Source organism: Miniopterus natalensis, chromosome 16 (genome assembly GCF_054644295.1).
Source record: "Miniopterus natalensis isolate mMinNat1 chromosome 16, mMinNat1.hap1, whole genome shotgun sequence".
NCBI classification, from domain to species: Eukaryota; Metazoa; Chordata; class Mammalia; order Chiroptera; family Miniopteridae; genus Miniopterus; species Miniopterus natalensis.
Window position 1 is genome coordinate 28,580,593 of NC_142096.1, and position 15,170 is coordinate 28,595,762.

The 15,170-nt window shown below is 41.4% G+C and overlaps 1 protein-coding gene across 1 annotated transcript in view; it reads right to left on the bottom strand.

Annotated features, from left to right (window-relative positions):
- Nucleotides 1-2,570: 2,570 nt before the first annotated feature.
- Nucleotides 2,571-15,170, bottom strand: part of LOC107539566 (junctophilin-1) — a 29,689-nt gene continuing 17,089 nt past the window's right edge. The window contains exons 3-5 of the mRNA XM_087825589.1: nt 11,781-12,424; nt 5,033-5,128; nt 2,571-4,567 (exon numbers count right to left, since the gene is read on the bottom strand). Coding sequence (XP_087681715.1) covers nt 5,048-5,128; nt 11,781-12,424 — 725 coding nt within the window. The 3' untranslated portion in view covers nt 2,571-4,567; nt 5,033-5,047. The remainder of the gene's footprint in view (nt 4,568-5,032; nt 5,129-11,780; nt 12,425-15,170) is intronic.

A 15,170-nucleotide genomic window follows, 5' to 3' on the forward strand; every position in this document is an offset into this window, starting at 1 on the left:
TCAGGTAGGCCTGTATTGCTATAAATTTCCCTATTAGAAGTTCCTTGGCTGTGTTCCATAGATTTTGCGTCATTGTGTTTTCATTTTCATTTGTCTCAAGGTATCTTTTGACTTGTTCTTTGATCTCATTGTTAACCCATTCATTGTTTAGTAGCATGTTATTTAGCCTCCACAAGTTTGTGTGTTTTTTAGTTTTCTTCTTGTAATTGATTACTAGTTTCATACCATTGTGATCAGAAAAGATACTTGATATGATTAAAATCTTAAATTCATTAAAACTTGCTTTGTGGCTTATCCTTGTCTATCCTGGAAAATGTTCCATGTGCACTTGAAAAATGTATATTCTGCTGCTTTGGGGTGAAATACCCTAAAATTAAATCCATCTGGTCTAATGTGTCATTTAATGCCACTGTTTCCTTGTCAATTTTCCATCTGGCTGACTGACCTATCCATTGATGTCAATGGGGCATTAAATTCCCCTACTATTATTGCATTACTCTTGATCTTTCCCTATATGTCCATAAATATTTGCTTTATATATTTAGGTGCTCCTACGTTGGGTTTGCAAATGTTTACAAGAGTTATATCCTCTTGTTGGATTGATCCCTTTATCACTATGAAATGCCCTTCTTTGTTTCTTGTTAGTCTTTATTTTAAAGTATATTTTCCCTGATATAATACTGCTACCTCAGCATTTTCCTTTGTTTCCATCTGCATGAAATATCAACATCTCTTTACTTTCAGTTTGTATCTTTTGATCTGAAGTGGGTCTCTTGTAGGCAGCACATGTCTGGGTGATTTTTTAAAAAAAATCCATTCAACCACCCTATGCCATTTGTTTGGAGCATTTAGTCCATTTACATTTAAAGTAATTATTGCTAGGTATGTAGTTTTGTTATTTTACTCTTTTCTGTTTTTGTAGTTCTGTGTTCCTTTTTTATTCCCTTGCTCTCTTTTCTTGTAAGTTGATGACTTCCTATAGTGTTGTTTTTGGATTCTCTTTATTTCTTGTATATCCTATGGCCTGTGACATAATTAACCCTTATAAAGAGGCCTTTAGTGGGATCCCACTATATTTTTTAACATGTTTGAGACACTTACAGGCATTTAATATTTTTTTCCTAGTTCCATCAGTTAGTAAAATCTAACACGAAGCAGTTGCTATGTGCCAGGCACTGTACCAAGCACTTGAATTAAATGAGCTTATTTCATCCTCACAACCAGCCTGTGAGGTCAGTACTGTGGTCACCACCCATTTTACAGAGAAAAAACCAGGGGGACAGATTAGAGGAGGACTGACAATCAGGACCATAGCCAGAAGTCCATTCATAATCATGACATTCATCCGTATTCATCACATGATATGTATTTTGTTATTTTCTCCTACTCCTATTAATCCGACACCTATACAGAATATAGGTGAGAACACTAAAGTACTTTTCAGTACTTTTGGAGTAAGAATGAAATGTTGAACATTGTTCACAAACCTGGGATAATCAAACACAGCCTTGTGAACTGTTCCCATGGACGGGCAGACTGCCATGTCTATAGCTCCATATGAAGTTGGAAAGACGAGGCTACACAACTTCCCAGAACATGAGAGGAGGGCAACAGGTTGCACTGAGTGTGAGTCTAGGAGCCTGCTCACCACAACTCTTGAAATATTGATTACATTAACTGGGCATGCAGAATATTTTCCAGATTTTTCCCAACCACATTCTTCTCCCGAGCTTTGGCTACAAGCATCAACACCTGTGGTTTGGACATAAATCTGGACTCAATAATCTTTCTAGCACCCTGTGCTTTTCCTGCTTGCTCCAAAACAGTCTGTTCTGTGTTGTGTTCCTTTAGGATTTGCTAGGAGATTCATCTTTAAATTGATAAATCTGTTAGTAGCTAGAGGTGGTAACTTTGTGCATTATTTATATGGAGGTCTCCAATAGATCAGCCCTCAACAGGAGTGACAAACCTGGACATTTAAAAGCACCCTGGCAGCTCCCAGGGAAGCTGTTCTGGAGAAGGTCCTCTTATTATACCTCCCAGGCAGCTTGCCTAGGCCAGCACTGAAGATGGCTTCAAAGGGCTCCCAGTGGCTGGAAGTTCTAGTGACAGCAGGTTCATTTGACTGCTCATTGGCCTAAGCTTCCGGTAGTGTGCTTAAGCAGTAGGGGCTACAGCAATGTATTAACTTATTTGGGGCACAATGTTCAAAAAACTTGAATTAATTGAAAAGTACCTATGCAGGGAGGAAACTGACTCCAACTCTGAGTTTTCCTTAAAAAACAGGAGCAGACCTGAAACCCTGGACAGGGCACTAATCCAATTAATGAAGGCAAGAACCAGAACAGTGGATCTTATTTTGTAAGATTATCTGGAAGGCTCAGGATGAAAGAAATGTAGAAAAGAAATAATGGTGTAGGACAGCTACTTTCTGCCACATGGCTTCTTTGAGCACCCCCCCATTTCTATTGTTAATTTTTCAGCAGCTCTTTCTTTCACCACCACCACCATCAAAAATTCCACATAACTCCAAATAGTAATTTATGCACAAAGGAAACACACCTGCAACCTTTTAAATAACCAACTTCTTTTTTTATTAGAGCAGATACAGTTGTGAAAACTGTACATTATACATTTTGGTTTCAAGGATTATAAATAAAGGAACTCACAGGTAGGGAGTTCTTTTTCACAGCAAGAAACTTTAAATAAAGTCATGTTTTATTAAGTACACTGGCAGACTTCATGTGCTGTCCAAAATGTAGAGTACAGTATAACAACCCCTTAGAAAGAGCCTTTCATGTAAAATACAGCTGTGCACATTTTAGAAAAATACCGACAATTTGGGCTTTGTTTTAAAAAAGCTTATAAATCATACATATATTTATAAATGGAACCAACATGCTCACTGTATAAACATATCCTTTCGTTATCTGTTACCCATTATTTCAAAGCATTACACATTTTAAATAAACACTTAATAAGATTAAATATTTTATTTTTAAAAAAATCAGCTTTCCCAGCGTAAAGAGCTACGGGGTTAGGAAGGAGAAGTGAGAGTATTGAGACTGACACAGGAACTTAAACGTTTCTTGGGTAAAAACGTACTTCCTAAATTTAAAAGTCAAAGCAAAGTGTAAAAAATAAATAAATATACAAGTTGTAACTTCCATTTGCTCTCTTTTTGCTTTCTCCTTTATTCCATATTGGTCACACCCAGGATTCTCAACATATTTTACTTCTGCAAAAAACACCACTGGGTACTGCCCTGCAGGTGACAAAGCATCCAGTCTGCACCTGTGCTAACATGTGACTTGTCTCTTCTGCATTGAAAAGGTAGCAAATAAGGCAAAGAGAACTGGATTAAACCATGCAGATGGTGAAAATATTAAGGAATAGCTCCCTCTCCACAATGTAATGGTTCATAGAGATCTAACAGAAACCTTTCCTCCCCTGATTTCTTTTTAAATAATTACTTTTTGAAAGACCATGTAGTTTCTTGAAGTAAGCATGCTTCTGAATAATAAAGGATAAATTATAAAACAGCAAAAAAAATCAGATTATGCCAGAATAACAAAGGACGGCGAAAGACAAATATTTAAACAAAAACATCTAAGCCTTTAAGATGTGAAATAAAATTTAAAAAAACTTTGAAAAACACGAAAGGCATAAAATTGAGAAGCAGTGATTTTACAAAGCTTTACGCTCTACCTGAATGTATTCAACAAAAATTTTTAGTTGGAAAAAAAAAAAAGAGAAACGCAGTTATTAATAGCATCTTGCTTAACTTTCATGGGAATTAACATAGCCACTGACAAGATTTTATTTGGTTGTAAAGTACGTCAGCAATGAAACTGAATCCTTTAAACACCAGTTACTGCAACCCATGCAATATTCTGACTTCTTAGAATTTTGTTGTCTTTCGGCTTTTAGAAGTTAGCACTTCCCAAGTGCATAAATAATTCATCTCAGTAACGTTAAAGATATTGAAAGTTATGTCTTAGGAAGGTATAATGCTTTCACATTGCTAAATTTTAAAGATAAACAGCCTTTCACCAAAGGGTTAGGAAGACTAAATGACATTTAAAAGAAAATGATGTATTGCTGTCAAAATCAACACATTTTTCTCTAGAATTCTGTTGTTTCTTTTCCTTGAGATGCAACGTGTGTGTTTCATCTGGCCAGGACCGCGCGCGGTAGGTGACCACACATCCTATTTAAATAAACAGCAAAAATAGTCGTGCACAAGCAAACGCAACGTTCTCCCCCAGAGCACTCGGGAGCGTGAAAGCAGCAGGTCATGGCGTAAGACTGCTGAGTGACGCTGCGGCCTCGTCCGGGTGCCGCGACAGGAGCGCTGGCGAGGCGGCGGCCGCAACCCAATCCCCCGGCCGCATTCCCCGGGTCGTTTGTTTCCCCGGCTCCCTGCTGCAAACGTCAGATGGTAAAATAGTAAGGCAGCTGTTGGCTTCCATCAACAACAAAACACGCGGCTCCATACATTTCCAGTTTAGTCACACTCTGCTAGGACAGATGGAGTAGCCAGTGCCAAGAACTTCGCCGGATGGGGCTGCTTCAGCAGATTTTAAAAAAGAATTGATTATTAAGTTTTGCGCTCGCGCCAGCACGGCTGCTTGCTTCAGCTCCCGCGGGACCCCAAAGCCACCGAGCACCCCCAGGGGAACCGAGCGGGGCCTCTGGCTGCATTTTCCAAGTTCGGCTGCTCTCTCAGGGCCCATCCTACTTCCCAGCCTCCTGCCCTGTGTCTGAGTCTGAGTCTGACCCCCCGGGGTATGCCATGTAAAGGGCTGATGACACCACTGGGGAGAACCGGGGGCTAACGCTACTAGTTGTCATGACTTCACCGAAGGGTCAGAACAGTTGTATCATTGAGTAACTCTGTCGCATCACATTCAGGCACAGCCAAAATGAAAGTGAAGGACAATACGTAGTTGTTCAAAAGCGTGTGGATTTGAATATGGGAAAAGAATGCTCTATTTTGTGATCTGTATATAGAAATGAAGGCTAGTCTTACCTTTCCTAACTCCAATCAGGTTAGAAAGTGAACAAAAAGAATGGCCAACCCGATATTCAACAGCATGACAAGGACAATCATGACTGAATTAGGGCCCTGGAAATAAAACAGAAAAAAACAAGCATAACTTTTCCATTTTAACATCAGTACATAAATTAGTCCTCAAAAGCAATTACTAAAAATATAAAAATACCCAACACAGTTGCGGTAAATAAGGCATGGATAATGACAGCAGTTACAAAAGGTATAAACTAAAAATAGCAATGCCGTGTTTAGATGGAGCCATCTCTGAACTTTCACTTAAAAATGAATCCTGCCTTGACTAAATCTAAACTATGACTTAAAAAAAATAACCTGCTACATTCACCTCGAAACATTGGGCAACAGCCTGGGTGAGACGCAGTTCACCTAACAAGGTTAGGAACTAATGTGGATTAGATATGCATTTTTTGTTAAGGCACAATCTGGACTGGGAAGATTTATTTCCTCGTAAAGGCAGTTAGCATGTGGGAGTCAAATATGCCGGACGGTGAGGCCTCCCTGAAATAATACTGGGAAAACTTAAAATGAGGTTCTCTCTTGCTTTCTCTGGTTGTCTTTTTTGGACACAACCCCTTCCTTAAAGTAAACACTGCAAGTGGGAAGTCAAACACTTTTAGAAATTATTTTACGGGTCTAATTTTGTTGTTTCTCTGCTCATAACTCTAACCTTTCAGAAGTCAAGTTATACTTAAGAAATCGCAGAATCCTATTTTGATAAATACTGTTGTAATAAATACCACAGAGCCTAAGGTACCCAAACTTTGCTTGTTTAAAACAAACCAACCAACCAGCCTTATATGACCCACCTTTTCAGATCTGCCCAAGCTCGGACATCTTTATTATGAAGACAAACAATCTTGGTATTTGTTATTAAAATAGCATCTTAAACATTTTTAAAATAGCTTTAAAAGTGTTCTAAAGCTGGCCTCATGACTTAGGTGGGGAGGTAGTTTTGTTCTTAGTTTAAAGATGAGAAAACAGTTGTACTATGTTTGAATAGCCAGTGAGACCACAGTGAAACTGTTAGTCCTCAAATGTCTTGTTGTAATTTTGGGGGATGGAGTTAGTAAGATTGGAACTGCCATTGGTCCAGTGCTCATCTTGCAGGGTCTGGGGCTTGGGTCATACATCCTTTAAGGAGGTCACCTCCCTGGTAGGGTGGGTGCCCCATTTTTTCTCTATTCTAACTTCACACCTTATTGTCATTTTTGTTAACTGCTGTTGCCCCCTCCCCCTCCCCCCGACTGAGTTCCACAGTGGCAAGGGCCCTGCCTTGTTCACCACTGTGCACCCACACATAGTGGTTGCCCCGCTCATTCAGGCAACCAACGTTTAATGAAAACCTACCATCTTCTGGCACTTTTCCAGGTGACACGGATATGGTGAACAGACTAATCCATGACATTAAAAGAACAGGGCGACTAGTACAATCAGGCTGGGGGAAGGAGGAGGTATACTGGGTGCCTTGCCATAGGTATTGTTAGGAAGAAGCAAAACCCTACCTAGCTCCTGAACCCCAGGTAAATGAAAGGAAAAAACAAACATTTACTGCAGGTCTTGGTATGCCAGGCAGTGGGCTGAGATGCCTCTGCAGGTTATTTTTAAAAATTCTTCACAAGTGATTATTAGTTCCATTTTACAGAGCTGAGAGGGTGTGTTGCCCAAGGTTGTTAACTCAGCCAGTTTGAACAAATTAGAACTAGAATTAAACTTCAGTCTGCTCACTTCCGAGCCCATGCCCTTTTCTCTACATCCCTATGAAAGCCACAGGCCTCGGTTTAAAAATAATAATTTCCCATCAATGGCTTTAAAATGGCACTTTCATCTATACCCTATGCTTCCATAATACCAGAAAAACATATTTTGAGAATGACCCATGTTTCTTTTAGAATGCTTGTTTGTAAGGAACTAGGGGAGTACTAACCCAGGCAATTCTCAATCATGGTAAACTTAGGACATAACACGAGGGAACTCTTACAACTCAGGAAATAATTCAGATGATCTTTTAACATCACAACAGCATGGAGATTAAGGAAATGCTATGGATTCTATAAACTTTGATTAGCTTTTGCTCACGAAGGTGTTATGAATTTTGGGATCGTTTCAACTCTCTGGGTCAGTGGATTTAATTCCCAAAGACAGTGATATGAAAGGAGATGAGGAAATTCTCCTACTGAACATATATGTATCCTGTATATATTCTAATATACACACCCATTTATCCTACCATTCATAAAGTTATCTTTAAAGATGATTCAGTAAAGATGAGGGTAAACCAGCAACAAAAGGCTCAACCAACCACCAGGTGACAAGTGAACTCTGGGACGCTGCGTGTGAGGGGCAGACATCAGGACGCGAGCTCTGTGTTCTTCAGGGTGGAAAGCTTTAAGGTGAAGTTCCATAAATATGACCGGGGGCCAGTTGTAGCTTAAAATAGCAAAATGGAAAAAAAATCAGTCTTGCTTTTCAAGACTGACTGGGACAGGTGTCACAAGGAAGCTGTTTCAGGGCAAAGTGCAAATCTCAATTGGAAGACAATTTCAGGCAGTTAGAAAATAAAGTGCTGGAAGTCAAAATATGGGAAGTCATTCTAACTTGAGAAGTCAATCTGTTTTTTCTTTAAGACTACCCATTCATTTGAAATAAGGAATTTCCTGCTAAATAGTATAGTTTATTTATGTGAAATGGAAAACTTCTCCAAAAACGTGAAAGACCAAAGCTCAGTTTAGAATTAACAGCAAAATTTAATTATATGGATCGGACATTTTCATTGTGTGTGTATTTGTGTGGTTCAAACATGACCTGGCAGGAATGCTTGAAGTTTTTCAACAGTTCAAAAGAAACAACAGGTAAATCTCAAAATGAACTTGGAAGCCGATCAGAGGAATGGGTGGGAAAAAGGACAGGCAGTTTCCAGAAGGGGTCGCGATTCTTTTTTTTAAATATGTCTTTATTGATTTCCGAGAGAGGAAGGGAGAGGGAGAGAGAGAGAGAAACATCAATGATGAGAGTCATTGATCGGCTGCCTCCTGCACGCCCCCTGCTGGGGATCGAGCCTGCAACCCGGGCATGTGCCCTGACTGGGAATGGAACCGCAGTTGCCTGGATCATAGGTAGATGCTCAACTGCTGAGCCACACTGGCCGAGTAGGTATGTGATTCTTAATTAGAAGACCCCTCACCACTCTATCTGACAAGGCTCTAAAGATGCCTCTACTGACTCCTACCCTAGTTGCCAGGTTGCAAAATCCTTCAAAAATTTTATCACATGAGTCTACATGCGGACCCTGCCCATGGGAGCCACAAACTTCCCCAGGGGGTTGCAGGACAATCCCTGCTATGGCTTCTCTTCACCCCCCTCTCAGATTCAAGTAAGTAATTTGCTCTCAGTGATAGCCTGTGCCCCAGAAGATTCTCTAGATTTCTAGTAGGTCAATTGCCTGGGCGATCCTGAGGACTGGACGGGTCAGTCTACTGGAATACAGCAGGTTCTCAAATAAGGTTGTTTCGTTCAACATGATTTCGTTGTAAGATGGAGAAAAAAACCTGATTCCTGGCCAGGGCTACTATCTATGTGGAGTTTTCCCATTCTCCCTGTGTCTGTGTGGGTTTCCTCCTAGACCCCAAAGGTGTGCGCGTGAGGTGCACTGGCCTTTCTCCATTGTCCCAATCTGAGGTTGGGTGTGAGTGGCCTGCGCTGGAAGGGCAACCTGTCCAGGGTGGGTTTTGCCTTGTTCCCTGAGCAGCTGGGACAGGCTCCAGCCACCCACCACCCTGAACTGGAATAAGAACGATAGTACTTGTCTTTAATCTTTCTCAAATATATGTATAGCTCACATTTATTTCAGTGTTGAATATAAGAAGTGTTTTGGTGATCGTTTTGTGACCAGAAATATGCCGTAGGAACTTAACTCTTGTTTCTATCAATTAGCCTGCGGTGAATTGGCTTCATTACCCATCATTTCACTTCGTCTCGGTTTCTAAGTGCCTGTGTATTGATGTTAAGTGAGAACTTACTGTATTTATCAACGAGTTATGCTTCAACTAATACAGTGTTGAAGCAAACTTAATAGCCAATAGTTTTTGAGCACTTACCATACTTATTAAGAACTTTATAAGTATTAACTCATTTAAACTTCACAACAACTTTATGATAACAGGATGAAGAAACCAAGTCACAGAGCAGCTGGGATTTGAAGTGAGGAAGTTTGGCACCGCAGTTCACACCCTCAGCCACTAGCCTGCACTGTCTCAATAAGCTGGTTGAAATTCTGGATTCACTTTGCTGAGCCACCCTATAGCCACCCTACATATGGCAATTCTGACTCAAACTGGATCTTTCAGCTGCCCGCAAAGAGCACTGGCTGATTCATTCTGGTTTTCCTTCAAATGTCTGCTTTAGTGTGAATGTTCCTATGAATTTTCAAGTCATTATTTATCAACCTCTAACTTATACAGTGTTTTTAAATCTCAAAATTGTCTGTAGTACTCCCTGGTTGTAAAGGTTGTTCACTGACTGCCTCGATGGTGATTTTGTCATGTCCTAACTCTGTGAAGAAAACAGTGATCCGGGTGTGAAAGGCAGCTTTTGGTTATTATTAGGAAGAGAAGGTTAGCTGTTAAAATCTTCCCACGAAGGTGCCACATCAATCCTGACTCCCAGTTCCCATGGTGGGCAGAGGTGAGGGCTGCTCGGCCTCCTCTCTCCTTGGGGTGTGGAAGGGAACCCTGGAGACCAACCTACTGAGCTGGAGATGCCTGGCTAACTCCAAGAATCACACAATTCTGCACATAAGTCAAACAGATGCTTTTTCTAAACAAGGAGACTGTGAAGTTTTTAGAGAAACTATTACAGATAAGAGCTAGGGTAGGCTCACCTAATTGTAGCACAGCGGAGCATATGCTTGCCCTTGGGCAGCTCTGGAAGTCAACTGAACCCTACTACTGGGAACCCAAAGCTATAAACTACAGGGTCTTGATTTATTTGAATTTCCCTCTTGTAAATTAGGCAAACTAATACTAATATAAATGGGAAGCTTTATTAATCTATGGATTAAAATTCTGAAAAAGCCAAATGAGAAGTGAATTATTACATTTAACAACTTCAATAATGATATCATGTATATTATAGATATGAGGATACTGAAATATCAATGTTTAAACTAAAAAAAAAGAATGCTTACTGAATAGTCAGAGTCTCAAATTTATTCTCTTCTGAAAACGGTCTATCTCCATGGGGGCTGACTCTCAAAGTTAATCCAGGTAATCTGATTAACATACATTTAGGTAATTAAAAAAAGGGTGGGAACTAGTGTTTATAGATATTAGCAAAGTCAACAAACCTAAGACATTTCAAATATAAGTTAATTAAAAAGATGAATTTCAGTTGTTTAGCTCTATGAGGAAATTAAACAGACAAAATAAACTGATGATTGTATTATATTCTTGTTGGCCAAGATTTATGCAAATATGTCTCTGAAATTACTAGTAAATATTGGGTTGGCTGTGTCTTCTTCCATAAGCTAGGATAAACAAGCAACACCTCCGTCCCAAAGACATAAATAGGTTGGTCAACTGTTTATCACAAATGACTCAGCTTCAGATTTTATAAATTCTACAGAATTTGATAAAATGTGAATTCCGTATATCATTAGCAAATCAATCTCATTCGAATGAGTTATCAATAACTGAAAGCTTTCTGGTTGAATAACACAAATCTTAAATGTTCAATACTAATAATAAAAGCAGCATCTACTAGACATATGAAATGCCACAGGAGCACTAACACTCTGAGGGGTTAGAAGACCAAGGTAATTTTCTTAAACAGTTGAAAAATTTTCAGTTCTCACATGGGAAAGAAAAACGTTCTAGTTGCAAAGTGTGGTTTTAATTAAGTAAAATCCAATATAAATATTGATGAGAATAATTCACAGTTGCTAGAAAAGATGTTCTTTCATCTAAAGATACTGTTTTGGGGGGGTCCAAAGGTGGGCTAAGAACTTAGCTAATGGTGGTGGAGCACTCTTCTTGGCTAGAGCTCTGAGCTTTGTATCCACCAGGGAGTCAGCTTTTGTTACGGACTGCGTGTTTGTGTCCCTCCAGAATTCATGTTGAAACCCTAGTCAACAATGTGCTGGTATTTGGAGATGGGGTCTTTGGGAGGTAGTCGGGTTATGAGGGTAGAGCTCTCATGATGGGTTAGTGCCATTACAAAGAAGAGGCAGAGCTTGCTTTCTCTCTCAGCTGTGTGAGGACACAGTGAGAAGGTGGCCTGGGGTCTATGTAGCAGGAAGTAGGTTCTCATCAGACACCAAATCTCCTGGGACTTGACCTTGGGACTCCCCAGTCTCCAGAATGGTGAAAAATACATGTATTGTTTCAGCCACCGAATCTATGGTATGTCTGTGATAGCAGTCCAACTAAGACAGCTCCCAGGAAGTGATGCCCTCCGAGGTGATCATGTTCTAACCCACCTGAATGATGTCTAAGGTGGGTGGCTGGCTGACTGAGTGAACATAGAGGAATTTCTGCCTGGAGAGCTCTTTCCTGTCTGCAGCTACAAACGTGCTCAGATCTACTCTAAACAGCCCTGTTCGTGTCAGGACTTTTGTGAGCCTAGTTGTCATCAAGGTGCAAGTCACCCCAGGCTGCTACCTGAAAGAACCAGAGAGAGGAAAGGAGGAGAAAACAGGTCGTAGATAACTTACTGAATTGGCTTCTTTTTCCAAAGAAGGGCACGAATCGTTGCTTGCTGGATTCTTTGGTATAGCAAGTTCAGACTTCTTAGCTTTTGGCTCAGCTTTGCTTTCTTTGGCAACTGGTTTTGTCACAGACTTAGGGGGACTCCACTTGTTGGATGACTTATGCACCAGCGCTGAGGAAGAGTGGCCGGATCCTTCATCTTCCTGCCTGTCTTCCAGAGGGTGCTTGGGGGCATTCAGTTTCACGTAGTAGCCGTGGTACTGAGAGTGCAGCTCCCCGTTACTGGGGTTGGGGACGTGGTGGCGGCCAGAGTACTTGGACGGGGCCATGACGGCTCCCATCTCCTTGGAGGGAGCCTTTGACAGCAAGGGCTTGTTGACGATGGCTGTCACCTGCTCATCAGTCACACTCCTTTTGTCTCGGTTGAGTCTGGCCCCTGAGCTGGGGTTCTGCTTCCTCATGGGCTGGGGGGAAGGCTGGGGAGAGTGGCTTTGTTTGGGACTTGTCTCAGGAGACCTTGGGGGTGTCGTGCCTTTGCGATAAAAATGAGGAGATTCCTTTGGTGTAGGTGGCTTTTCTGGTATCTTTTCTTCTGGATTTTCTTTAGCATCTACACCTTCCTGAAATCTCTGTTTGATATAATCTGGGCCTGGGGGGAAAGTGACAACAGAAAGGAAGGTAATAAAATAAAAATAAGGCACAAAGGCTTGTTCCTTACAGTAGATATATACCACAGGTCCTCCAATAATGTCATTTTATTCAGCGTCATTTTGTGATAAAGCTGATAAGCTGCCCTAGGAACTTATATCAAGTAGCCTGTGGGGAAATTGGTTTCATTATGCCTATTTCACTTAGTCACAGAACCTACTGATAAGTGAGGACTCAGCAAAACTATACAGTAAGTCAGCTTAGCCTTTCTTCTTTTTCTTTTAAATATACTTACGAGGCCAAACACATTTCATTCCCCAAGAGAAAAGATTAGTTATTGCTGAAAATGTGTTTTTACACTGATATACACGGTTATTTGTACTATTTTGAGAGCCATAAGAGTGAAGCCGTGTGACTTCCCTGATGCCTGCAGAACACTGAGGCAGAGCTCATGCTGACCACACCGGGCTGATCTGCATATTCAAATTAGGTGGCATAACTAAAACACATCACACACTCGTATCGGTGAAACCGACTCGCGTGTTTAATATTTAATAATTCTCTAAACTATATGAGGCGAACCTGCAGATAACATATTTTTAATGAGCCTCCTTCAAAGGACCACTTCAAGTCTCTGGTTAGGAACCAGGTCTCCGGTCCAGGTTGCACTTTACAGAGGACTCGCACGGAGCCCGCCCAGCAAGGGTTCGCGCTGCAGGCATCACGGTCACCACAGGGCAGTCGTCTTTGGCCCTCAGGTCTCAGGATTGTTTTCTGAACACTTTGGGATTGTTTATAACAATCCCATGTTATTTTTATCAATGGGAAACCTTTCATTTAAAAAAAGGGACCCGGGTGCATTGTTATTTTATATGGGAGATCTGTGTGTGTGGGGGGGAGGGATTGAGGAGTAAAGAAACAGAAAGTGCATCATGAGATGGCAGCGCTCTCGAGAGTTTAAGGGTGTCAGTGGTCCAGGCAAGGGACATCAGCGGGGCTCTCAAGGACAGCGCCCTGCTGCTAGGGACTTTCCCTCTCAGCCCCTCCCCTAGAGCCAGGTCACATACATCCTCTGGCCACTACTCCACCATCAGCCACTTTTCATGTCACAAGGTGAAGCCAAGGTCACCCAGTGCAGTTGGCCCTTTGCTCTGCACATGGGCAGGAGCTGACAGTGTCATCTCTGCCATATACAAGGAAGAAACCATCCCACCAATTACTGACAGAACTTGCTCAGCTCTTGTCAACCCCTCAGCATCCTAATGTTCATTTTCCTTCTGGCCCCCTGAGGGGCCAAAGGCCAATTATCCTCAATTGTTAAAAATACAGACTGCCTCCTTACACTTTTAATTGCTCTTCTGTGGTGGTCTGAGTAATAATTTGTTAAGAGACTGCTAAATACAAGGTATTTTCCAAAATTCCAAGCCTCACCAAAATCCTAGGAAGCAGGCATTCTCCTGACTTCACTGATGTGGAAACAGCTGTAGCAGCTGAAAAACCAAATGTCACAGAGCCCCTATGTATCCTTACGCTAAAATAGAATGCAACGTATAATGTAATATTTTAAGCTCACAAATGAGGATTCCTAAGACCCCACAATTATAGGTTGTATACTCAGGGCCAAAAACATAATAGCATTATCCCACCTTCTATCTTCCAAAGACAAATCCACCCCTAAGGGTGCAAATTTCCCAAACAGGTCACTATCGCATGTCAACAACAAAGGACGTGTCCTTTCTAAACTCAGCATAAGCACCCTCTTTTTAAGAGTTAAGAGTTGGCAACCTTCTTTTAACTCCTCCATCTCCAGGGGCAGTACAAATTGTCAGCACAGAGAGAGGCCTGTCACATACATGAAGAAAAGGGAGAAGCTGCAGTTTCTTTTCCGAATTCAAGCTCATTCTTGGTGCTGTGCCCGGGATCTAGTGCCCCAAGGGCGGGGCTGCACTCGCCCATCCAGGTCGCCGGCACCGGTCCCTCTCCCCATCCCATTGCCCACTTGTTTTCACAAAACCTCTCCTCTGTCAAAGCAGCTGCCAACCAAGCGAGAGCTGACAGCAAGAGACTGATCACTTGGGGGGAAACTCGGGTAATTCAGTCATCGTGGATCCAAGGAAAACGTAATTTTTTAAAAGTCGGCACTTAAAGAAATAGGCTTTAGTTATCTGGAAAAAGAGCATGGAGCGACAGTCCTTGAATACAAAGCACATTTTCAGATGCTTTTTGTAAGTAGAATTCTCCCGGGTTAACTTACATTCCCATCAATAGGCCAAGTTGGCAATACTCTGGCCACTGGAGGAACATGTCTTAATGGATTTATGAAGCTATATTTTGGACTCTATTGAATGGATTCATTATGTTTATCGACTCTCAAATACCACTCTAAGCACTCGCTTAGATCGGTAAAAATCTGAGGTGTTGCTGCTTCAGACACAGTTTTTCTGTCCTAAATGTGTTAGGAAAGGCATTTCTTCCACGATTGCTTGTTCCCCTCTCCTAAAACACAGTTTTCAGGCATATTCATTCATATTTATCTATAGGGCGTCTGATGAAATTCAAAATCTGGGGAGCTGAAATAATTTACTAGAAGGTTGGAAGTACACTCTAGCACCAAAGGTCAGATTTAAAAAAGTCCTTGCTTTATTATGTGTTAAAAGTAGCTGGATAAGGGAATAAATGTCCCCCATAGCCGTGGCTCCATAGCTGCTGCCTGCCAGAGGCACCCGTGGTACGATTCCCAGAGACTT